At 37.6% G+C, this 27,228-nt stretch overlaps 1 protein-coding gene across 3 annotated transcripts in view; it reads right to left on the reverse strand.

The window, feature by feature from the left end:
* Positions 1-27,228, reverse strand: part of LOC150088279 (atrial natriuretic peptide receptor 1) — a 1,689,763-nt gene that overhangs the window by 1,216,434 nt on the left and 446,101 nt on the right. For all 3 annotated transcript variants that reach the window (XM_090369441.1, XM_090369442.1, XM_090369440.1), the window contains 2 exons: positions 19,892-19,996; positions 11,053-11,124 (listed from right to left, as the gene is read on the reverse strand). In XM_090369441.1, coding sequence (XP_090225567.1) covers positions 11,053-11,124; positions 19,892-19,996 — 177 coding nt within the window. The remainder of the gene's footprint in view (positions 1-11,052; positions 11,125-19,891; positions 19,997-27,228) is intronic.

Here is a 27,228-nt window from a genome sequence, read left to right on the forward strand (position 1 = left end):
AATTTCAAGATAGGAATAAATTACAATTTCTCAATTTTTTTTGGAGCCAGATTACTGGAATATTGAAGAAGTACTAGTTCCATGGAAAGCAGCTAAAGAACAATTGCTCATATTTAATGACATTTTTAATTACCAAATTGATATTAATGATTATTGAGATTTCGTGGTAAACGTTTTAAAAAATTCCCAGAATTATGCGATTCCTGAAAGTGTTCAAAGAGCTAAAAATATTGTCAGAACAATTGCTGTAAGTTCAGCAGAAGCGGAAAGGGGTTTTTCAAAGATGAACATAATATGTTCAGAGAAGAGAAGTCGCTTAACTGTTTCTAATATATCAAACACAATGACTATTAGTCTAATCGGCCTACCTCTAAAGGACTGGGATCCTACTCCTACAGTGAAAAGATGATTAAGGATAAATCACTCAGCCGATGATGCTCGGATAAAAGCGAAGAAAATTGCAAGTGAGGACGACATCAAGAAGCAATATGGAAATATCTTAAAAAAATTGTTTTATTGTTTTTGTCAGGTATTATTTAATATTTTTTCATTAATATTTTAAAACTCTTTCTTATAACATAATCTAGTTTTGTGGACCTCTTTTATTGTTCTTATTTAAGTATTAACTGCATGAAATAATAAACTACCTTTCGGTATATAGTTTTTTATAATTAGAATGGTCATTAGGGCAGCGAACCGGTTGTTAAATTATTTGAATCCCACCACTGTATATATATATATATATAATTGAAGTGAAATTTACACAAAATGCCAAAAACTAATAGGGTAAGGACAACAAAAATCAGAAAAGATGTAGGTGTGAAAACTAAAGAATGTGAATATCCTATATGTTATAATGAATTAAGAGAATTAGAGGTTGAATTTAAACGCTAATTAAAGAAGAGGGAGCTGTAAAGTGAAATAATTATTGCAAAGTAATTAAACCAACAAAAGGAGAACTAGCCAGCATCAGAAATGGGTGGGCAAATTTAGCTATAAGTCGAAAAAAAGGGGAACCAAAAATCTGATGTTAGTTAAAGTGAATATCAGTACATGGTCAGGTATTTCATCAGGAGATTATACCTGACCATGTATCAGGAACTGCGTTTCTATACTTGTCCATAGAAGTGGAAGAGAAGCAAATTAAAGAATAAAACTAGGTGGGATAAAGCAACATTACTCTTTCAGAATACGGTTAAGGTAGTTTCATATACCGCGTCCATATTCTACAGACACACACACACCTATGGGGCCTGGAATTCTAGGTGCTGAAGTGGGCCAACTTCTGGTCTCACCAGATCTATATGACATAGAAATCTGCACTCTGCTCTGCTGGCAACAGCAATACACGCCCACAGTTCACAAAGCCCATGAGTAGATTGTAGTTGTATCGGACGACATCTACAGTCCTCTCTCCCTTGGGCCCTGACCTACATACATACTTGTTCGTGGCATAGATATTATGCAATGGGGACAGGATGTGAGTCACAGCATCATCAATTAAATGATGTTGTCTGAGGGTACATGCGAGATGTTGGTCACAGGGCTGATGCAGGTAGTTTATTATCAGTCAAAAATGGAAATTAAGTGTCGTAATGGGATTCCAGTCACGTTTGAGCACCAGATAAAGCACCAGATGTGGAAACGTCTCATCTATTACACAGACCCTATACATCTTTGTAATTGGTTCTGACTGTTCAGCTACATTTTAATCCCATTTGCTTCGAGGGCCATTAACGTTTTTTTATTGGTGGTTTTCCCCAAAGAAGGCATATATAATTTTCTGATCGATACACATTCAATATGCTTTTTGAGTGCATTTTTATATAGTAACTTGAGTTTGTTTTCACTATGTCTCATGTACGTTTGTAGTTTGTGTTGTCAAGAGGAGTTCGATTCCATGTGTCCCTTAGTGAATTCGATCCTGAAATCTCCATAGCATCATGCAATACTGTTATTTCTTTATCTGCAGATGTGTGGAACGTTATGAAATCGCACCTCCCAACCCTGAGAAGATGCTTACATGATGGTAGAAAAGCAGACTTTATTCTTGGTGGGACTTGCCAGGTAGTAGAAAGCAATGATGTTTTTCATTTCTCCCTTCAAGATGAAGTTGTTGAGTTCGACATCGACGGTATTTCTATGCTGATTTCTCATGCTAGCAATATTAGCAATCATCTAGACGTTTTGCGTGGACACAGGCATGTTTTTCAAATTATGGCAGAGATTTTAGCATCGTTTCTGAAGCAAATTTGTGTGAAATTGGGCTACTATTGTGGTACCTTAAGTGAGATGGATTTTGTTTTTGTTCTCAGTGATTTTATGAAAAAATGCAGTCCTTTTGCGTTGATTGAGGAACTTGAACTTACGATTCAAGACTCGACAAACCAGTTGCAGGGATACAGTGTTTTTAATTCCGTGCTGGCCCAGAATTTATTGATTAAGGCAATGTTAATTCAGATGTAATATGTCATCATTTATTATGACAAATTTAAATTATTAATTTTTAGTAAAAAATTGTATATTGAAAATTGAAAAGTAGCAGCCCCGCAGAGCTCTGCGGGGCTGCTACTTTTCAGGATGCAATTGCTTATACAAAACCAATTTTCTATGATTATATATACCTGTTTAAACTATTTCAGCACCAGTTTGTAATGCATTGCATCATTTACAGCGCTTATTACGCTCTTGCAAAGTCAGCGAGCTTTTCTGGGCGACCTGCCTTTCAGAATGCTGTTAGAGTCAAACCTACTAGTATAAAACAGTGGATCGGTCACAACTGCTTATACACTACATAGACCTGTGAAACATTGTTTCAAACGATTACGAACTGTTGTGTATTGCAAATCAGTATCAATGTGATCTGGTCGATTTGACTTCAATAGCAAAATTCAATGATGGATTCAAATATCTTTTATCTGTTATTGATTGCTTCAGCCGGATTCTAATGGATGGTTCCCCTGAAAACTAAGTGTGGATTATAGGTTGCATAGGCGTTTCATGTTGGTTCTCCACCCTACTTTTTACAGACCGATAAAGGAAAAGAGTTCTGGATTAACCATGATCATGATTTAATGAAAAGGGAAGGTGTTCATCTGGTTTCTTCATATGGCGACACGAAAGCAAGCCTAGTCGAGATGTTTCATCTCATCGTACAATAGGCGGAAGAATGTGGAGATATTTTTCTCACAAAAATACATAAAGTTATATCGATATTCTTGATGCTCTCGTAGAGGGCTATAACAAAACTAAGCACAGAACAATAGGCATGGTGCCTGCTGATGTCAATTTTTCAAATGAATCAGAGGCATGGAGGTGCTTATGACACACGTCTACTTCCTGGATGTTCATTGTTTGCCAAAGGTGATGTTCGCATTTCATGCCAAAAATCAACTTCTGAAAAAAAGGTGCGACTCACAATTGGTCCGAAGAAATCTTTGTGGTGAACAATATTTATAAGACATCACCTGTGACTTATCAGCTAATTGATACATCTGACAATATCATCTCCGGAAAGTTTTATTCAGAATAATTGCAAAACGTAGAGCATCCCGAATTTTACATCACTAATCGAGTATTGAAAAGAAGAGTGTATCATGGCAAGAGACAACTTTTGGTGAAATGGTGATCGTATGCAGACCCGAGTTGGAAAAACGAATCGGAATTGCATCGTTTATAATAATTTTATCTGTAGTAGGATTAATTACAAAAAAAAAAACATTATATTTAGGCCACCCGAATAATTAAATTCATCTGCGGTGCTGTGCCTTATGTCTGTTAATTGCGTATGTTCTGTGGTCGATTTGTCTGTTTGCTGGACGAAAAGCCCCAGTTTCTGGGGGATAAACCTTACTATCTACGCCTGAGACCAACTAACTCAGCCATGGAGTGAAAAAAGCCCATTAAAGTTCCTCGCGTCATTGACTGGACCTGAATCCGGGCCTTTACCCCGTCCTCCAGTGTGGGGAGGACGGTGAAGATACCACTGTGCTACCGCGCAGACAGTAGGATTAATTACAGTTCTTGTATTACTGATTGCAATGCTCTCTATGGATATCAGTGTAGGGAACTGTATGTTTTCCGAACAAATTATTTCAAGCAAACGCCTCAGCATATGTGGTAATATTATTGACATTCCTGTGTTTACTTCTCATAATTCTACCTGTATTCCGACACTAAAGGGAATTAACTTGGAACCACATGAGTGGGACAGAGTCGTTTCCCTGCAGAAGACAGTTGAAAAAGCGTGTAAGCTTTGATACCACCGCTCCTAAAATTTTTATTATGCCATCTAACGAAAATGGATACTGGCACTGTATTTCAGACTGGGTTCAGTTTCAAAGAAGAGTCAAGGAGTTCCATTTCTTCTTGGAATATCGGACGGTGACTTTCATAGCACTCGACGGCTTGCATCTAAAGGCTATAGCACATTCTTCAGAATGGCAGAATAACTTTCCTTCCCCCCTAACGGATATATACCTGACTGTTTCTTATATATCACTGTACTGAAAACAATCAAGCAGAGTTCAGACCTTTCAGAATCACTTCTTTTGGAAATACTTGCAGATACAGTACGTCCTCATTTCCAGAGACAAAAGCAGCTGTGCTCGCTGTGTCTCTGGAAATGAGGACGTGCCCATGCTTGTGCAGCACTCGCAACTGTGCTCGCTGAATTGATTTAATCAAAAAAGAAATGTTCAACGAACATGTAAATAGAATTATTTATTGTATTTATTCATTTTTTTTTATCTCATGCGCAGCAAAAATTACAAAAGCGTGCAGCAATTTAAAAAAAAATTTCAAAATTATAAAATTACAAAAAAGAGAGGAGACAGTCGACGTCAGTAAGTTTTACCTATCGAGCCTCGTTGCCAGAATCGGCGTCTACAGCTGATAAGTACACCGCTGCGGAGATTTAGAAGGGGTTGGCCGCTCAACTTTACGAAAGAACAATAGATGACTGGACGGTGGCTTTTTCTTTTTATCGTAGATTTCTTTGTAGCAAACATATCATTCATCCCTCTGTTAACTTTTAAGAATCGTTCGCTCTCAGGATCCATCTTCTCAAACCTCGCCATTGTCCATTGTGTGGGGGGGGGATAAAAAGGAACGATGGTCCTTAATAAATATACATATGTCTTTACTCTTCTTTAATTTTATTTTTGAATATTGATAATAATAATGCTTTATTAAATATTTCTTATTTGTTCTGTTTCCTTATAACTATACAGACCTCTATTTCTTACACCCCCACGTACACATCTGACTTTGCTTCACAGGAGAATTCCAGATTCAAGGGAACTTCTCAATTATGTATAATTCCCTTCGGAAAGGCTGAGTGTTCAGGAATAACAAACTCACAAATTAATAAACAACAAAGTTTATTTACATATATATATACAACATAATATACAATTGAATAAAAAAAAACATGTAATATGCATACAAAGTTAAATCAAGGATACCTTGCATATATTATTCTTATTCCTGTTTCCCTTCACTAGCTAATATGAGTTGACCATTATATGAAAACACTGATTCATTCTTCTTGCCCTAACTAACTCCTAACACTTATACACATTCACCATACCTATTTCACTTACTCCTGGATACAATTGTGTTTCTTATATTAACAATCAATATGCTACTTTCATCATTATACTCTGTGTTCTCACCATTCTGTTACAATATACTGAAGACCAATCTTAACTTTCCTAAAGTCTCTATTTGTTATTAGTCTTTCAGATGAACCAACAATTCTTCATCAATACAAACACTATATTCAAATATCTATCCTCAAAACATATTCAAAGTTTCTTTTATGATTCAATTATCTGTCCTTAAAACATAATCAAAACTTCTCATATAAACCTTACTACCCTTCTAGCACATTATAATCATTTGAACAACAATTTAGTTTATTACTCATCCTTCGTTTCCCTTGCATTCTACAATAACCTTTTTTAATTAATTAAACTCTGTTAGTATATATAATTTACTTCAGAGATAATTTATCTATCATTTTACTTCTAGTGCTACCCTTTTTTTTAATTAATCACTATACTGTTTCACTAACAGTCCTTGTTAACTTACAGTACTTACTATATTCTCACCTACTGCTATCTTTTTTCTTTCCTTTCCGGGGAGGTATCAACCTTCCATTTTTGGCTCTCTGAGGATTTCCTTCATCTGCTTCACCTGAATCTGCTACAGATAATTTTCAGGAACCCTTGGCTGCATGGGACTAGCGTCCTTTCTCCACCTTATTCGGGCTACCATCCATTCGCTGCTTCCTTCCTTCTCATCGAGCTACTAATTCCACATTTTCGCTCCTTCTCTCTCCACCTTATTAAAACTTATTCACAAAAAGAAAACTCACAGGACATCTCACACTAACTCCTTCTCTACTCCACTTTTTACAGCTCATCCACAAGGAGATAGCTCATAGGGTGCCACCCTTGCTTCTCTGCTCCACCTATTAAGAACTTCTTATTAAATTAAGAAATATTTCCCAGCGCTCGTTGCATTCGGGTCACTACCCTTGCCTTTCTTCCGATATGGATTAGACTATAGCATACGGCCACTGCTTTTGCCTTCCAATGACCGACAGGCTTATTCTCCTTACACTCCATAATTTCTAACACGACAAAAAACTCAACTGTCAACTGTTACCAACTCATATTTTCTACCACGACCAAACACTCAACTGTTTGTCCTAACTCATTTTTACAAACACCGACAAGAATCTCAACTTTGTCATTCTTAACTAATTTTTCCAAATGCCGACAAGAATCTCAACTTTGTCTCTTCCTAACTCATTTCCATAAACACCCACATAAACTCAACTCGGGGTTCTGTCTCTCTCTCCCTGTTCACTCACTTTTTTTTTCTTAATTACATACCCCCTATGTGGCAGGTACACTCTTGTTCTGAGTCTTAACCAATCTTTCTCATTTTATCAACTTTCACTCTGTCCCTATTTGCTCATTTTATTTTCTCAAGCTGTCTCCTTATTGCTCGATCTAACTTCTTATTTTAAGAAATTTGTAAAATTTCTCAGGCTGTCTGTACCTTTGAAGTCAACCGCTTATAGTTACACCTTAGCAGACTAATTTCACACGATCTACAAAATTTGCTATCACCGACAGCCAGACGCCAGTCTTAACTCTAATTCCAGCATTTGTCCCGTATTTACTTCCTGTCTCTTTTCCAGGTGTCACCGATCAAAGAAATGTCCCGACAGTACATGCTCCACCGCACCATTGTTTTCCAGAGTTAACACCTATTACCAGCAGTCGTTGCTACCAGTTTCCATTGTTTGGGTTTGTCTGTGTGCTGGGAGTCGAAGTGCACCCAGGTTGCTGATAGCCTTTCAGCTTACCCCTCCCCTACTATAAACGTTTTCTAATTTAATCCCTTGCGAGTGACCTTAGTAATATTCTTGACTTGTAGGGTTTCGCTGCCCCATATTGCTATATTATAAGTTTTACTTTAAATTAATCTCACTTTTCTATAAAATAATATACTTGAAAGATTGTACATCTTGCACCATGCAATTTCACGAAATGCCATTGCCATCTCTCTGGTGATGAAGCGCCTCGGCTCCTCATTTTCTTCTTTCACTATCGCTGCCTGCAAGTCAATAAGTCCTTCGTTGATAATTCCTTCTCTTCTTCTTCTTCCTCTATTAACTCCTCAACGTCTTTGGCATCAACCTCCAACTGAAGTAGTTCAGCAACCTTTACAATCTTATCTGTAACTTCTTCATATGATTCGCCTTTTTCAAATCCTTCGAAGCCTTTCACGTGCTGTGGGCATATTTTCTTCCATGAACCATTGAAACAACCCAGGCCTTATTAATGCTTAAGATGGCGTGTTAAATATTGTAAGATTTCCAAAAGTCTCTAACGTAAACTTTTTCTCATCGTCTATTGCAGATAATGCCTCAGCAAATGTTGTGCGTAAATAGTATACTTTTAAATTCGAAACAACACCCTGATCCATAGGTTGGATGAGTGGAGTCGTGTTTGGCGGTAGAAATATGATTTTCGCATTCGAATTGAAATCATCTAGATGCGTAGGATGTCCAGGAGCATTACCTAATAGAAGCAAAATCTTGAAAGGAATGTCGTTGTCTTTACAATATTTTTCGAACTCGGGAATGAAGCAGCATTTAAACCAATCCTCAAAGAGAGATATTTGTATCCATGCTCCCTGATTCGATTGGAAATGCACGGGTAGGGTGACTTTAATTGATGTCCTTAAATGCACGAGGATTTCCAGAATGGTACACAAAAGCAGTGGTTTTAATCTGTAATCTCCCGCTGCATTAGCCCCAAGCAAGAGCGTGGCCCAATCTTTTGACGCCTTGAAGCCTGACATTGTATTTTCCTCTTTGGCAATGTATGTTCGATCCGGCATTTTTTTTCTAATGCAGAGCAGTGTCGTCAACGTTACAAATTTGCTGCGTTGAATAGCCGCCTTCATCAATAATTTTTTCCAATACATCACAAAATTTCTCTGCAGCTGCAAAACCGGCACTGGCGACTTCACCGCATACTTTAATGTTTTGGAAACCAGCGCGATGCGTGAACTTATTGAACCACTCGTTGCTTGCCACGAACTTGGGTTGGAGTTCGCCGTACTTATCCTTAATATCTTTATAAATACTTGTTGTTTTTGCTTGAATGGTCATTAGACTCAGCGGCACTCGCTTCTGAATTTGATTTTCCATCCAAATTATTAATAGCTGTTCCACCTTCGGTATAGCACCTGAACGCTGTTTTGTGATCACAAATAGTATTCACTGTTCAAGCAGCGAGACCTAATTCCCTTGCAGTAGATGACAAACTTTGTCCTGCTTCGTACTTCTTAATCATTTTCACCTTCATTTTTAAATCAATTTGGTTTTTGTTTCTAAATCAATTATTAAATCGTTTCCTAGCATTACCACAATTTGCACATTTCTTGGTCGCTTTCCCTTCATCATTGTAATACGGAAATAGTAATGGAAAGAAGTTTATGAAAATTTGTTTTTTATGTGATTGAAGATTTCAGTGAAGGGGAACACATTTCACCACAATACCGTAACCTAAAAACCCACACGATTGCAGTTATCGGTATTAACGCAAATGTAATAAGATCGAGTTTACTACCCGTTTATAATTAGATGCACTAACAGAAAAGCCCAATAAACCGGAAAATGCAAATGTTTTTATTGTTTTATGGTCGCGACCTCCAGAAACGAGCTTTAGCAAAATATCACAAAGGCGTTCAAAATTGTTTCTTATAACGGGAACATATGATAACGATGAAAATGAAGTGCAATTTCCATTATAAAAATGGCCTTTTAGAGAGATAAATAGCTTAGTAATATAAAGAAATTTTCAAATTCCAAGGACTTGGAATGAATTACAAAAAAAAAAAAAAAAAAAAAAAACAATGTGTTATTAGGTTCACATTACGATATTTTTACGATACCTCCATTTATTCCTACGGGATGGAAAATACGTTTCCACGATTTTTTTAAGTTTGCACAGGCGGGCAAAAACTTACGTAATGTCGAATTTCCGTAAGTCGAGTATTATGGAAGTCGGGGAGTTCCTGTCTATATAAGGAAAACTATAATTATTAATATTAAGCTTTAATTTTTTTTGTTTATAGCTATTAACTTTTTTTGTTATGACATTGCAGTTATTGGTCACAGGCTTTCATGTTTAACCAGAATGGAGTTCAGAATTTAGTGTATGAAAGTATACATAAGATTTACATATGAATGCAGAGTTGTTAACAGCTTTGTCGACAGGGGGTATGATAAAGTGGTTGTGAAAATTTAGCTGTGATATTTTTTTTTTATTTTTTAAGTTTGAGATATTGCCATGTAATATCACGTGGAGGTAGATCCATGTGATAGATCCGTGGAGGTAGATCCAGTTGTTGATTCATTTTGATGACACGGTATTTATCCACATACGGAAAGCTTCAGTAGGTGTGTTATATCTGTAAGCTAGAATGAAGTTAAGGAGGTCCTGATATAGCAGCTTTTTTGACTGTGGTTAGGCTGGTTTTTGTACCCATTAGTAACTAGTATTAGTAACCATAACAATCTTTCTCAGATCCTGGGAAGGTATTATCTACAAGTTACCAGTTATTATGTGTCCATGATGGGGATAAGATAAGGCTGTAATTCTGCCTTGTGGCAAATGCATGTGTTGGTGTCGGGATCACATTTATCCATATGAGATATTTGTAATTAAAGCAAGAAGACCAAATGGTTTAGTATATCTGTATCTAGCTAGCATTGATTTGGATATTTTGGAAGTTTGTTGAAAGGATATCAGCATGTGAGTTGATGCAATGGTTTTTATTAATGCGATCCTTGGTGGTATTATGAAAGTTTAGTATGATTGTAGAATGCTCTTTATTAATTTTATTATTTAATGAATTTAGCTTAAATTTACAAATGTAATTTAATAAATGGAATAGGTGTTTTATTTTAAATCAAAACTGTGGATGAATTCATATAGTATTTTTAAACACTATGTTTTGTACTGAAAAGCAGATTGATTATCTGCTGTACTATTATGTCATTGCTGTCCCAATCAGTTATAGTCTGGAAAAATTTGCCTAGTTTGTGACTGTTGAAATTATTATTATTATTTTTGAGTTTGTATGTCTTGTGGTATCTAGGTTTGCTTATATCTTTAACCAATTGAAATTTATCATAAATATATCCTGTATAATACAGCCGTTGGTGATACGATGACTAAACTCGTTGTTAAGTCCATAAGAATAAAGTATCTTCAGTTTTAACATAAATATTTCTTCCTGTCTATTTCTTAAAATAGGGGCACTTTAGTGGATATTACAGACCTGTTGGATGACTGTGGTTTTAACTCCAATGATCACTAAATATGGTAAATTTCTCAGAAAAAAATTCTTTAACTAAATGTCTGCAATCAGATTCAGAAAATTTCAGAAATTTTTACTACTTCAATAATATTTTAAAATTAAAGCGGTTTAACATCGTAAAATCACAGAGATATTTCTCACCTTGACGATATCATGCATAAGCGAATACCGAAACATCCAGTCCAGCTTTATCTGATCATTTTCTAAAATATCCTATAAAATAAAATCATTTAACAATTAAGATATACATCAATGAATACATATGTTCAGACATTATTCGTGACAGTTAAAAGTTACATTATGTGCACAAAATTTATTTGCATAAAGTTACGGCCAGATGATTTTGACCTAGAGAAAGTATCATTAAGTGTCATAAGTGTGGAATCAACTGGAACGATTTCAAAATATATTCAATATGTACAGTACACAACTCACACGAACTTAACAACGGCCACATTACAGTATTTTCCATTTCAGGAAAACAGCATGCATTATTTGTGATGTTTCGAGGCAGTTTTATATCTATTTTTATATTTCTTTAATTTCTTAATCTTTAAAATATCTGTTTTTTTCGGTTTTAAGCAAGGAATTTCGTGAATATATTCACAGTTTATAAGCTTATTATTTATGAAACATATTTTTTATTTAATGATAATGACACTAATATAATCCTGAAGAGTACTGTAAGTAATTTCAATGAAATTTATTAAATTTATTAATTAACTGGTAAATCATATCAAAGTGGCCAGTGAGCAACCATACGAAAAACAATTAACCAAGAGACAATTAAATTAAATAGAGAGACAATTGAATTACATAGGAAGAAATTCTGTGATGTTTGACTGAGTTATGTAGTCTTTATTTAATGCAATTTCAACAGTAAAAGATAGAGAATACTTATTGCCTGTATACTAATGCGCATAGTAGAAATTACCCTTCAGGCTTTGAGTTCTGGAGAAAGGTTTCAGAGTTAGATAACATTAAATTTAGTTAAGCAGCACATAACAAGCAATATAAGATAAACAGTAAATAATAAATAAATTATAATAAACTGAACAAGACATACTCATGAGCCAAAACTTTATTACCACCTACTTAGTAGCACATTGGGCCGCCTCTCACTGTGATAACCGCTTTCAAAAGGAAAGCTATCGGACACAAAACCCTGGAAGTTGTACCAAATTATCCTGTAGCATCTGGATAGAAGGATATGTTGGAGTTCAGCAACGGGGAGAGGCACTGTCGTGGACTGGGGAATATTGTGTTCCACCGCATCTCACAAATGATTGATGCAATTGGTGTCTGGGAAATTTAGCGGCCCGTAGGGCACAGAAAATGCTTGAATATGATCCTCGGACTATTTCAACACAATGCCGACCTTAGGATAGGTGGATTTGCCTTTTTGATATAGACCAGTGCCATCTGGAAACACGGTCACCGTGTATAGCAACACCTGGCTCGAAACAATAGCGAAGTAAGATCTGCCAGTGACTGTGTTCAATGTGGGATGAGAAAACCCAGTAATATCATGTAAATGAAAAAATCCCACAATTCATGATACAACTGCACAGACCCATTTTCATCAAATCATGTAAAGGAAAAATCCCACAATCTATGATACAACTGCACAGGCCCATTTTCATTCAATCGCCTGCATGGGTAGCACAGTTGCATTGCACTATCCTTCCCACACTTGGTGGAAAAGGCCCGGGTTCTACTCCCTGTCAATGAAGCGAGAAACTTTTATCGACTTTTTTCACTCCGAAGCTGAGTTAGTCGGCCTCAGGCTTAGACAGCAAGGTTCTTTGGCAAATCGAGCAGAGAAAACACGCAATTCACGAAAACACCGCTAGGCGGCCTGGTGTGTGAAGTTCTTTTCGGTCGCGTTCTTTTCACGTTCCTGTTTATTTGTTATACACTAAGTGTGCCCTCGTGGGTAGCATATTTGGTAGAATCATAGGTAGTTAAGGCAATTTACACACAGTATGTATAGAGCAATATTGCTCTAGCTGCTGATGCCCTAAAACTCTATTACAACAACAAAACTAAGTTTTCCTGTTGTAATAGTGTGTTACAGGCCGAATGACTACAACCAACAATTGTGGGGGGAAATAGAGCGGGCCAGTAAATTAGAATGTCTTATAATGGGGAATTTTTACTTTACAGATAATGACTGGAACTTGTTAGTAGGTCACTCGCACACTAGGACTTTTTTTTATTGAATGACTGTTTTCTGCAGCACCTTGTGCAACTCTTGATCTGATTATCAGCAGTGATTCTCCATGCATTAAGAACCTGCAGATACAGGAACCACTAGGTGGCAGTGATCACAGTATACTGATGTGGGATTTACTTAAATGCATAACTAACATCAGGTGTAAATGGAAGGGTTTTTGCTTTCGTAAAGGTGACGACGGTGTTCTGAGACAGTTCGTTTTTTATTCTATACAGTGGGACCAACTGATGATGTTACCAAAAGCAAATTCTAAATGGGAAGCATTGAAGGAATTAATCTTGGAAGCTACTATGCTTTTCATACCAACTAAGAAATACTCTTCAAGTTTAGGCCTAAATGGTTGCCAGATGAACTAATAAGTCTCGTAGCAGAGAATAAAAATGCGTAGAATGCATATACACCGATTAGGCAAAACATTATGACCACCTAATTAATATGATGTTGGTCCTCCACATAACTCTGTATATTCAATTTTATCCTTGTCAGTGTTTATCTTGCTCTTCATTTGTCGTTTTCGGTTCATCATGACAAGTATTATGCTCCTCACACGTGCTTCAAGACTCCGGTGGATAGCAAAACAGCATCTCCTTCATATCAGAGATAAAAAGACAACCGTGAGGTACATAAGAACAATTATCTTTCCACCTTTACTCTATGCTGCTGAAATTTGGGCGTCAGCGGCACCGTCAATAAAGAAACCACTCTTTGCCACAGAATTCTGGCTCCTAAAGTGGGCCAACAGGAAGCACAACCTTCCAGCTCTGATTCGTACCACGCAGCTTGCGAACTCTCTCGGGATTCCACGGCTTCCCACCTTAGTCGACGACCAACGCCTCCTAGCAGCAGTCAAGATGATAACAGGCATAATCGCAACACCTTCATTCTGGGATACCTGTGACTGGAGGATTCCCACCTGCTGCCTTTAGGGCCAATCCTGAGCTCTACTCGCATTCAGCGCGACTCCATCTCTCGGACAGGTTCCTCCCTCAGCAGATGTTGAAGCAAACCCAGGCACTTGACGCCGACCTGAACAAATTCGCTGTTGACCGGACTTACAGGAAAAAAAATTATGTCTAGTAGGACTAATCAGCAATGACATGTGTACCTTGCATCTGTTCCTGTCTGATCGAGCTGGTGCTCTTATCTCGATGTTAAGCCAGCTCAATCAGACCTAACTCTCGTAAGGAGTTCTCTCCTTTGTATCAAAATATGTTTTCTTTTGTAAAATTACCTTTTTTTGTAAATTAATTGTTCGATTTTCCTGGAAGTTCTGGGAAGCGGTAAAAATGTAAACCCCTGGCTTTTTGGCCGTGAAGGGCATTAAAGATTCTCTCTCTCTCTCTCTCTCTCTCTCTCTCTCTCTCTCTCTCTCTCTCTCTCTCTCTCTCTCGACTTCTTTGGATTTCTTTTTACGTATAGGTTTCTTGAGCTTTAGCACTTTCAGAAAGTTGTAGTGTTCCTCATCGATATCTTGGTCCTGAACACTCTACAGAAACTCAAACTTGTTCTTAAGTTCAGTACATACTGTTTTTTCTCCTCTTTAGTTATCTCAAAGACCTTGGTATTATTTACTCGAGTCAGTTTTTCCCTTTCTTTTCTTACATGTATATCAATCGTGCATTTTACCATTCTCTGATCACTTCCCACATTTACCTTGTTCAGGACAGTAACATCATTCTGTTAGTGAGGATGAAGTCATTTCATTAGTTGTTAATCCATTTGGGCTCTTCCATATCCACTTTCTGTTCACTCTTGAAAAAAGTGTTGATTACTGACATTTCTCGATATTCTGCAAATTCCACAGGTCTTTCATCTCTTTCATTTCTTTCACAGTTCCGAAATCTGCTATAGTTTCCATTTCTCCACTGTTTTGTCTCTTTCCAACCTTAGCATTGAAGTCCCCCATAATGAGAGTGTAGTGGGATTTATGCTCATCTAGAAGACTCTCAATTTCTCTGCACATTTCTTCAACCTCTTCATCATCATGTCTCAACGTTGGTGCATAAATCATTAGAACCTTTAGCTTGCGCCTCTTAGAAATCCTGAGTAGTAGGCATGACACCCTTGGTGACGTACTTTTGAATTCCAAAATGTTGTTTTTTATATCTTTATGGACCAGAAAGCCAACTCCATATTCGCTCCTTTCACTGTTTCCATTGGTGTACAGCAGATTTCCACTTGATAATCTTATACGTTATTCATTTCTTCACTTCTTCTACACTAAGGGTAGTGGAGAATAAAAACAGACCTGGGGGTAATTGTACAGTCAAATATTAAGTTTTCTGAACAGTGCAGACAGACTGCCAGAGCACGTCATGGAGTCAATGATATACAGGAATTTTGCTAGCAGGGATAAGGAGGTGTTTATCCCTTTGTATAAGGCAATGGTCAAGTCACACCTTTTGTACTGCGTGTAGATCCGGAGGCCTCATTTTAGGAAAGAGGTATAGCTGCTGGACTAAGCAGAGAGAAAGGCAACGTAATTATTCAGGGGAACAATGGGTTTTCTTACAAAGAAATCGTAATTGCAAATTGCAGCGTCTGGGGGCTAGACACCTGCGGGGTGATTTCATTAAGTGGTTTTGAATGGTTTGGGCAAGCTCAATGCTGTTGAAATTCTTCCTCTTGCTTTGATTGTACATATGAAGGTGAGAATATATTCCAAGTGAGGAAAGACTTACCAAAAAAAAGTGCGTAGCAAATTTCCATCGTGGAAATTGATAGTTTAAATAAATTCAAAGAACTGGATTTGAAGCAACTGTTTGAAGCGAATAGATAAGTGAATAATGAAATGTCGTTAAAGTTAGTTTATAGCTAATTAAAATTTTAAACAAATAACTTTTTGTTATTAATTTAAACTAATGTACAAGTTAGAGCAATTGCATCATTTCTGTACATAGCCAACTACTTAAATAGTTATAAATTGGCATCATTACGTATATCTCATATTAGAAATCTTTATTAAAATAGTAATAATAGTAATACAATGGATACATTGCAATAAGCCCTTCACGGCCACAAGGCCAGGGGTTAACAGTAATATTACAATATATAAGAAAAAGAAAATAATAAATTAAATATAAAAATGCATATGTGAACGAATACAAGTAAATGCAGTTCAACACTCAAAGTATAATACAATTATAAACATCACAATGTACAAAGAATATATAGGTGGAAAACTTCAAGGTTGATTGGTAAGCCATCTTCATGTCATATTGCTGGATTGCAGCATTAAAGCGAGTTTCAAGGAGAAGGATCAGGGAAAGGGAAGTACAATTTAAGGATGCGGCGTCTGTACTCCTTATCACAGGAAAACTTATTAAGGTCAGCATCCAAAGACTGGGCACATGAAAGTAGCTGATATGGCACAAACCTATCGGATAGGTGGCGACGGCTGAGATGTGGGCACAGAGTTGGAGTCGCTCTGAGGGACTCTCCAAGAGCACAGGTCCCAGAATGATGGTGCCGAGATCTTGCCAGTGATCATTTTTACAGTTGTGGTAAGGCATTTCACCCTAATCAGCGTGGTAAGCCTGTGAATTTTTATCAAACTGGCCATTTCAGTTGTCTTTAACTATGGAGGAAGTTTATGTTTGTTTATGGCCCATTTTAAGAGACAAAACTCAATAGAAAAGAGTGGTCGAATTGTGCTAGGGGCAGCAGATGCCCATGCTTCTGCAGCATATAGAAGCGGAAAGTATACTGTGCTTTTTATATATCTTCTGGTAGTCGTTACTTCATTAATATAATGCAAATGCTGTTTGACCATCCATCGGAGTCGAGCTGCCTGGGTGAGCAGCTTTTCTGGTTACCAAAGCAGAGCTTAGGATCAAAAACAACCCCCAAATCAGTATGTTTCTTGACCATGGGAATAGGGGAATTGCATAGTGTTGGCTGAATATAGGAAGGCGTTTCTTTAATAAGAATATCATAAATTCAGACTTTTCTGGATTTATTTTTAGTCCAAACTGGTTGAGGTAGTTTGCAAATTCCAGGAGTATATTGTTAATTGATGCTGTTATCATGAGAAGATCATCGTGTGGAGAAATCTGTGTGAGGAGTTTCATATCATCAGCATAACATAAAGTATCATGCCTGGACTCAACAAGCGGCGAGATAAGCGCTGTAAACAAGAGTCCAGATAAGACACCACCCTGTGGCATGCCTGAAGAGACACATCGCTCGTATGTTTGGCCGTGAACAGTAAGCCGGATTATTCTATTTTGAAGGAATGAAGTGAGGAACGGTAGAGTGTCTCCCTTGATTTGAAAATGGTCTGAAAGTAGCTTCAGCATTACAGGAACGTTTATTGAGTCGAAAGCTGCGTCGAAAGCTGTTTGAATCTCATGCAAGCTCTGCATGAGATTCAAACGCAGAGAGGATAGAGCTGATGGTGGCTAAGAGATTAGTCACAGTGGATCTATGAGGAAGAGAGTAGTGGATTTGATGAGGCTGATGTGGAAGAAGTTGTTTAGTTATAATGGGGAGAAGTACCTTCTCTAGAAGTTTTAGAAGACTTGAGGCGTTGGAGATTGGCCGGTAATGCTTAAGAAGGGTAGGAGATTGAACTTTTGGTATAGGCTTCACAAGGTAGATGTTCCACTGCTGGGGAAAGAAATGACTTGACAAAATAGCATTAATAATAGTTAGAAGGGGACCCAAAATGTATGGACTAAGACATTTAATAATGAATTGGGGTATTTCATCTGCACCTGCCTTAGAAGAAGCCGGTGTAGAATTTATGGCAGTAATAAGCTGTTCCCTGGAAATTGATACTGCAGATAGCGTGTCAGGTGAGATTTCAGTTATTGGTGTCTCAAGATCAGCACATTGTTCCAAGTTCGAGGCGAATCTAGATATAAAGTCTAGCCACTGGTCAGGTTCAAGTTTTAGGGGGAAATCAGAAGGCCGTTCAAAGTAGGAGGTTTTTGTTCTACGAAGGGTGGTGTCCATATAATTCTTAATTGCTTGAGGTTTCAGCTTGTTGAATGTTGCACGGGCTCTAGAGTAGGCTATCCTGTCTTGAACACTTTGCGACTGCTTCCACATTTTGTGCAGTTGCTATTTTAATTTGAAGCTCATATTAAGATGGGGAGTCCACCATGCTTTGGACCGAGGCATAATAGAAATTTTCTTTGATGCTGCAAATGTCGCAATCGTCTTAAGCCAATTAGTAAGCAGATTTACTGCAATTTCAAGATCACAGTTTTCTAGGACTAACCACGGGATAGCAGAGGCAGCCTCAACACATTTAGCAATGCTCAAAAATCTGGGACTATCTATTACTCTGGTGTTAGTTGAATTCACAACATTGAAGTGTTGTGAATGAACGGTGTAAAAGAACAATAATTGGCTTATGGTCCGAATTAAAATAAGTCTCTGGCATGTAATCAGGTGTGCAAGGAAAGGAGGCAAGGATGACATTTAGTTGATTGTTATATCTGGTCGGGAGGTCGTTGATCATTTGCACCCCTGTACAAGATAGGTTTGACAAGAGCATTTGCTCAAGGTTAGCTAGTTGGGGAGGAAGATTAACGTCTCCACAGACAAAGTGCAAGGCTGAAGGATGAAGCTGTTAATGATCCAGTTTGATATTTCATGGATAGCGTCATATGAAGGTGCTGGGGGTATACAGTATATGGCAATTACATCTATAAGGACGCTATGGTAGCTGAGAGTAACAGCGAGAGCTTCATATGCTGGTGTTTGGCTAGAAACTGAAACTTGATGAACAAGTGAAGCCTCTAAGCTCTTAAAGAAAATGGCAACACAGCCTCCTCTTTGGCCAACCCTAGAAGTAAACGCTGATGTATACCCAGCTGGAGTACAAGATGTAAAAAAATTCTTGGTCTTTATGTGAATACCTTCACAACGAGTTGCCATGATATTGCACTACCTCAAATAAAATTCGCTTCACCATAGGAGAAGACTATTGTTACATATTCTCATGGGATGCCATCACCCATATGGCACCATTTTCGGCACAGCTGAGAATATGTAACAATAGTCTTCTCCAGTGGTGAAATATATTACTTATTCGAGGTAGTGCAATGTCATGGGAACTCTTTGTGAATGTATTCACAATATGAGATATACTTTAATGATGCTAATTTATAAGTTCTTAAGTAGTTGGCTATATACAGAAATGATGGAATTGCACTAACTTGTACATTAGTTAAACTCTTTACGTAACCTGGGGCTTTAGCCCTAAACTCACCGTAATTTAAACTAAATAAACTAATAATTTTCTTTAAGTAGTTTTAAATTAGACTAATTTATACAATTTTATGCATTTACAAAAAATATATAAATTTGTGTTGTTCAAAAAAGCTGGATTTTTTTGACAAATATGTAATAAAGAGAATAGTGTCCCTGATTTGTGTCCTCCTGGCTAGCACAGTTGGAACAATAACCATACACTCACACCGGATGGAAATGCCCAAGTTAGAATTCAGTCAATGACGGGAGGAATTTTTATGGGTCATTTTCACAGCCTGACTGAAGTAGTCGGTCTCAAGGGAGGGTAGCATGTTATTTTTCTTCCTGAAACTCGGTTTTTTTTTTGTCCAACAAAAAACAAGTCGACCAAAGAAAACACGCAGCTTACAGTTATGTTTTATGCGACGTGGAATGTCCTAAGTTGTTGATGCACCTAAACCCAAAAACAACAATCTTTTTTGTTTAGTAAAATGGCTTTCTTTACACACAGTTGCAGCATTTAAACAATACACGTATTCCTACCTGAAGACTACCTTTTGGACAATATTCTGTAATCAGACAACAATTTGGAGGATCGATGACTGAGCCAATAAATCTGACGACATGATCATTTTGCAGGTCCTTCATCTACATGAAAAGAAACAATTATAAATAAGCATATAATTTACGGTCATCAAGCTAAAAATTAACAGTTAATCGGATAGCATCATACAATTCAATACAATTCTGGTAGAACTGTGATCAAGGATTTGAAATTATGGAATTTAATGATGATTCAAAAGTTATAGCAAAGTTGTATGAAACCATCAAGCGGGTACATTGTGTGTTTCATCGATTTTATAATGCAACTGCTGGCCAGCGGTTACAGTTATGAGGAATAGTTTCTGTTGTTCTATATACGCCTTAAAATTTGTAGATATATTGCTAGATAATTTTACACTATTAGAGACATTAACAGTTTTGTCATCGTCTATTGTTTTACTGGGTCAATTCCTAATTGTGTAAATGTCCTGAGTACTACTATTTCATTTAATCAAAATTTTATATTTTCCTGTTCTGTTTGTTTTCAGTCTACATTGAGCCACTTGTGAAGACCCACTGAACTGACTCTCTAAACTAAATATTATCTGTAATTTTGTGCCCTCGTGTTAAAACAATTTAAAAACTGTCGGAAACCTCCATAGTCACCTTTACGAAAGTAAAAGCCCTTCCCTTTACCCGTGATGGTAGTTACATCTTTGAGTAAATGCCACATAATGACACTGTGAACACTGTCATCTAGTGGTTCTTTTATCTGCAGATTTTTAATGCATGAATACTTACTGCTAATAATCAAATAAACTATTACTCCCTCTGGTTGCCTTTCGAACATACTGCTGTAGAATACAGTCATCCAATAAACCCACAAAATTCTTGCTATTGTGTGAGTAGCCAGTTCCCGTCAATATCTGGAAAGTTAAAACCCCTATTATGAGACATTCTGATTTACTAACCCATTCAATTTCTCCGCACAGTTTATCGTTGTACTCATCAGAGTCTTTAGGGCTATAACACACTCCTATTCTCATTTTTGCTTTCCCAATGCTTATGTCACACAAGATTGACTCGACATTGCACTGGCCACCCATGTTAACTTGATGCACTACTTTAGATTATACACTGTGCTGCCACTTTATTAGGTACACTCCTGCTGTGCACACAAATGGTTTTTCCCACAACGTTGCAAGTCACAAGACCACAATTGTGGATATAAATGCAGCAGAACAACCTTTCTAGTATCAGTTAAGCGTACAAACAACAGCAAGAATGGGGAAAAGGAGTGATCTAACGGATTCCAACGTGGCATCGTAGTAGGTGCAAGACGTTCTAGACAAAGCATATCTGAAACGGCAGTTCTGCTGACCTTTCACGCACAACAGTTTCAAGGTTGTATCGAGAATGATGAAACGAACAGAAAACATCTTCTCAACGGCACTCCTGTGGAAGAAAATCGCTTGATGATGAAAGAGGTAGAGTAGGATGGATAGAATTGTGCAAGCAAACAGACGGCCCGCAATGTCGCACATCACGTCAGAATACAAACTCGGTGTGCAGAACAAAATATCGCAAAGGACCACTAGTCGTACTTTGTCGCGAATGGGATGCAACAGCCGACGGCCACATCGCATATCTTTGTTATCAATGAAGAACAAGAGAGACAGAGCACGCCTCCTGTGGGCACAGCAACATCAGCACTGGACTATCGAGGGTTGGAAAACAGTTTTTTGGTCTGACTAGTCGAAGTTCCTGGTGCATCATGTTTATGGAAGGCTCAGAATTTGGCGAAAGCAACATTAATCCATGGACCCGTCATGTCTGACGACTACAGTTCAAGGTGATGGGGGCAGTGTTATGGTGTGGGGAATGTTTCCTTGTCACACGTTGAGTGCATTGATACCATAGATTCACGTCTGAATGCCACATCGTACCTAAATATCATTGCTGACCAAGTGCATCCGTTCATGTTGACAGTTTATCCTCAGTCAGATGGTTACTTCCAGCAGGATAATGCGCCAGTGCACAAAGCCCGAATCACTATGGAATGGTTCCAAGAACATGACAATGACTTTTCTTTGCTGCAGTGGCCCGCTCACTTCACCGATCTCAATCCTACGGAACATCTTTGGAACGAGCTTGAAAGGGCTGTTCGCTGCAGGGTACATCTCCGTCGAATCTTAAGTAACTGCGTGACACACTCCTATCTGCATGGTACTCCATTTCTGCACAACGTTTTCAGCATCTTGTTCAATCCATGCCTAGAAGAATTTAGGCTGTTTTGAAGGCTAAATGAGGCTCAACACACTACTAGGTAGGTCTACCTAATAAAGTGGCAGCACCGTGTATGTTTTCTAACTAATAGCGTAACCCCTCCTTCCTTCCTATGCTGTCCGTCCTAGCTGTACGCATTGCACTCTCCAAATGCAATTCTTCATTCTCTATAGCTGTGTGACATCACGTCAAGACATCAAAAACGAACATCACGTCCGTTTTTGGTGTCTTGACCAGCACTTGAAATTCATCACATTTATTTACTATACTTCCTGCATGTACATGCAAGCGCATTGCAGGTATACTTTCACCTCAGTACTTACTCTTAGTTACCCAAAAACAGCCTATCTATTTACTTTTTACATGATGACTCCCAGCTTTTCTTGAAATCCTCAGCAGTTTGCTTTCCAGGCTGCTACTCATTCCAATAGAAGCTGTGCAAGAATCAATCTGCCTCTGAATTCTTCATTGAGTATGCGGATCTTAGAATCGAATTTCAAGAATCAACTAAAGAAATTGGAATTATGAGAAGATGGCAAAGAAAAGTGTGTGTGTTGAAAACAGAAGAGGCATTCAAGTCAATTCAGTATATGGCGGGTGAAATTTTCAAAGGAAGCAGCTTCATGGTTAAAATAATAAGAATAAAAGAAGTACCTGTACATCATATAGCAATGAAAAAAAAGTACGTTTTGCTTACGTCGCTGGCGATAAAAACCAAAATGTTTGAAAATTGAAAACGTAAATGAACGTAGTCTATACAGGATAACTAGAGGTGTGGTAAAATTTTAAGTTAATAGGTAATGATTGTGTATGCAGATGACATTATTATCTTGATGGAAGTGAATTCCAGTTCTCAGCATGAAGAACGTTAAAATCTGCTTGTGAACACAACACCATTGGTGAATGGTGTTGTGCTCCTAAAAGGGAACCTCTCAATTCGTTGAAACCCTGTTTGTTTGTTGGATGGATGGATATAGTCTGCAGTGCTTAAGTACCATATACAGGCGCCTGGGTTTCTAATCGCACATCAATAACATTGGTCAAACAAGTCAGACGGCTTGTCGGAATGATTACACGAGTTACAAGAAAGACAGCGATCTTAAGTTACGGTGCCTATATTTGGCTTTATACGGCGCTATAATATGCTAATTCCAGGGAAATTATTTAGGATTACTTGGAATTATGAAGAAAGTAGTTTGTATCATCGCCATGACTACACTGATCGGACTTGCAGGAGCCATATGTAATTAAAGGTAAAGTAGCAGGTTATCCTATTAGATATAGAGTTGTTTCTAAAGGTGATAATCCAAAGACGGCTATAATAATTGGAGATCCTGAAGTGGTTGTAACACAAGTGTTATCCTTGTGTGATGAAAAACATGTTTGTTGTGAAATTATAGGGAAATGTGGTAAGTTGTATGTTGTTACAATATATTGTCAGCCATCAGAGGGAATGGAACAATATATAAAGTATTTAGATAAATTATATGAATTAGTTGGCTCTTGTAATGTGGTGGTTGCCTTGGACTCTAATGCTTGTTCTCCATTGTGGGGTAGTGATGTATCCGATGAAAGAGGAGTGATGCTGGAGGAATTCATTGCTGCCTCAGGTGTAGAGGTGTTAAATGTGACAGGACATGCTCCTACTTATTCCACGGTACATGGTTAGTCATGTATTGATTTAACTTTGGCAACTACCTCTATTGTGGATAGTATTAGAAATTGGAAAGTGATAGAACATCATACCACTAGTGATCATAATAGCATCTCTTTTTCCTGTGTTATAAAAGATTCAGTAAGAATACTGAATGATATTGATAGATTTATGGATAAAACTGCAAAGTGGCCAAAGTTTGAGCAGGTATTTTTGAGTAGTATCAATGAAATAAATTGGGTAGGCCTGACATCAAATGATTATGTTAAACAATTAACTGTTATTTTAATAGATGCATGTTCTTGTAGTATGAAGAAAAGGTATAAGGTTAATAGGCCAGTATTCTGGTGGAGTACTGAATTATCTGAAAAAAGGAGAGAAACATTTTGTTTAAGAAGAAAGTTCCAGGCTGTAAGAAGAAACGGAGATTTAGATTTGTGTGAGATGTATAAAAATATGTATAAAGCTTGTCGTAAAGAATATGTTACAGCTATCTGTAAAGCTAAACAGAATAAGTGGAGGGAATATGTGAGCAAACAAGGATCTAGGGATCCATGGAATTCCATTTTTAAATTATTAACTAATAAAAGAAGCTTATCGGAAATAATGAGTACTATCGGCAATGAAAATAGTCAAACATTAACTTGGGAAGAATCAGTGAACAGGATATTGGACGATCTCTTTCCAGATGAAAATGAAGAAGTCAATGATTTAGAAATAGATGGTCAGAATTTTATCGTGACACCAGAAGAACAGTTTACATTAGAAGAACTGACAACGGCCATGGGCCAGGCGAAGGATAGTAGATCGCCGGGCCTAGACAAAATAGAAGTATTGGTGATGAAAAGATCTTTTCAAATGGCTCCAGAGTTATACTTAAATCTGTATAATCTATGTTTAGAAGAGGGTGCCTTTCCGGATGAGTGGAAGAGAGCACAGATAAAATTACTTATAAAAGGGACAGATCGTATGCTTAACGAAACTGGTACATATCGTCCAATCGCTCTCCTCTCCGTTTTGGGTAAGATATATGAAAGATTATGTATGAACCGTCTTATGATGAGATATGAAACAAGAAATATGTTATCACAAAACCAATATGGTTTTAAGAAAGACTCATCAACTGAAGATGCGGTATATAGATTGCTTCAAGCGGTGGAGGACAGTGAGGAACGGTATTGTTTAGGTATATTTATTGATTTTAAAGGTGCTTTCGACCACTTATGCTGGGATGGCATCATGTCTAGAATTAAAGAAGTATGTAAGACAAAATTATATAAAGTGTTTAGAAACTACTTTTCCAATAGGGTTGTAGTAGTTAAAACTAGATATACAGAGATAATTAGGAAAGTTGTTAGAGGATGTCCACAAGGCTCGGTGATAGGCCCCTTTGCGTGGAACATGGTCTTTGATGAATATTTAAATGAAGAAATGGCTGGAGTCACAAAAATAGCTTATGCTGACGACTTGGTAATGATGGTTCAAGGAAATTCCAGATCTTCCATAGAAAGTAAAGCAGAAGAAGCTTTGCTTACATTGGAAATATGGACAAAGAAACATAAATTGCAGGTTTCAAAGGAAAAGACGGTTTAAGGGAAGACTAAGCATGAATAGAGCTCCTACTGTACGGCTGATGGGGAGTGCCGTTCGATATGCACGAGTAACGAAATATCTTGGTTTAATGATTGAAGAACGTTTGTTTTTTACAGAACACGTTAAGTATTTAAAAGTCAAAATTAAAACCTTATATGCCAAGCTCCGGAGGGTGATTAGAAGAGATTGGAGCATAAAAGGTAGAGGCCTCAATCTGTTATACGATTGTTTGTTTTCACCTATAATGTGTTATGCTGCCGGGGCTTGGGTTCATAGGATTGGGAATAAGATTATTCAAAAACACCTAGTACAAGCACAAAGATTTGCATTACTAGGGATTACTCGGGAATGTCGGACGGTGTCCACAGAAGCCTTGCAGGTAATATCAGGTAGGTTGCCAGTCCAGTATGTAGTGTTAATAGCTGGAGTAGGATATCGTACTAAACGGAATATTAGGAAGACGATAGTAAGAATAAGAACTTGTCCAGAACCAGATAAAATTTATACAAGAGCAGATATTAAAAGTGAAAAGAATAGAGTTTTAGAAGAAGTTAAAATAAGATGGCAAATAGAATGGGAAACATCTGAAAAAGGACGACAGACCTTTATGTTTTTGCCGAAAATAAATATAATTGATACTAAAAGAAAGACTTGGCAACAGTTTGGTCTTTGTTCTATGTTTCTGTTAACTGGACATGGATTGGCATTGAGACTCTTTCAGCTTGGACTTAAAGAAAATGGGTTATGTAAATGTGCAGAGCTTGAGACATCTGAGCATGTTATGCTTGACTGCAATTATTATGTTGACTTCAGAACGGAATTGGAACTATCAATTGGCCATCTGGAGAAGGAGAGACTCCATGTCATGTTCACTGATAAAAGACTATTTACTTATTTTAATAAGTACGTTTCGGAAGTATTTAAAAGGAGATTTAGATTGCTGGGTAGTAGAGGCACGCCTCCAAGTGGCAGGGATGTCAACTCATCCAATTAGGATCAATGATAGAAAATCAAAGTTGATTCTCCTTGCATGAGGCTAAGTGGCCAGATAGGAATTATTTGTTTGGTTATTATTATTTATTTATTTATACTAACAAAATTGAATTCTAAAAGTTAGGAAAAATCCCATTCTCTGATTTTACCGCGGATAGGCCACGGCCTAGGGAGCGGATTTGGCGAATGGAGGTTAAAATGGAATGATCGGACTTGGCTTTTTTTTCTTTTTTTTTTTTTTAATTACACCACGGGATTTTTTTTTATTTTCCACTTCCTCTGGAATGGGCCCCCAGAGGAACATGGTTCACCTTTTGACAACATCAGGTGAGTCAGAGTTTCTTTTGAGACGGTACGTGTTTTATTGAGACTGGCCCACCTTCCCGTGGTGTGGAGGAGTACCCAGAATCATCTGTCCAGGTGACTGATGCTTCTGGGTAGCCAAGAGGCCAGAACAGAACACACACATAATACACACAAACCTACGTCATTCACATTCTGGCCCATTTGTAGTGATACTGTTCTTCACAGAGATACGAGGCGGAGTTGAACAGACGTTCTAGGAGCCGCCCTTTACAAAACACATGTCCACATGTCCACATGATCGGACTTGGCAATAAACAAAATGAAAGTAGGAAAACCACCTGGTGCTGACTGCTGGAAGTGGATGTGGTTAAAAAATTTGCAGAATGCTATCCTGTTACTCTCCTAAGCCTTCTAAATAGGTGCCTGACAGAAGGCACCTTTCCAACATCCTGGAAAACGGCAACCCTGAAATTTATATTGAAAAATCCCGACAAGCCACCTCAAA

The sequence above is a fragment of the Mastigoproctus giganteus genome, chromosome 3, assembly GCF_048544385.1.
Source record: "Mastigoproctus giganteus isolate SK-2022 chromosome 3, ASM4854438v1, whole genome shotgun sequence".
In the NCBI taxonomy this organism is placed as follows: domain Eukaryota; kingdom Metazoa; phylum Arthropoda; class Arachnida; order Uropygi; family Thelyphonidae; genus Mastigoproctus; species Mastigoproctus giganteus.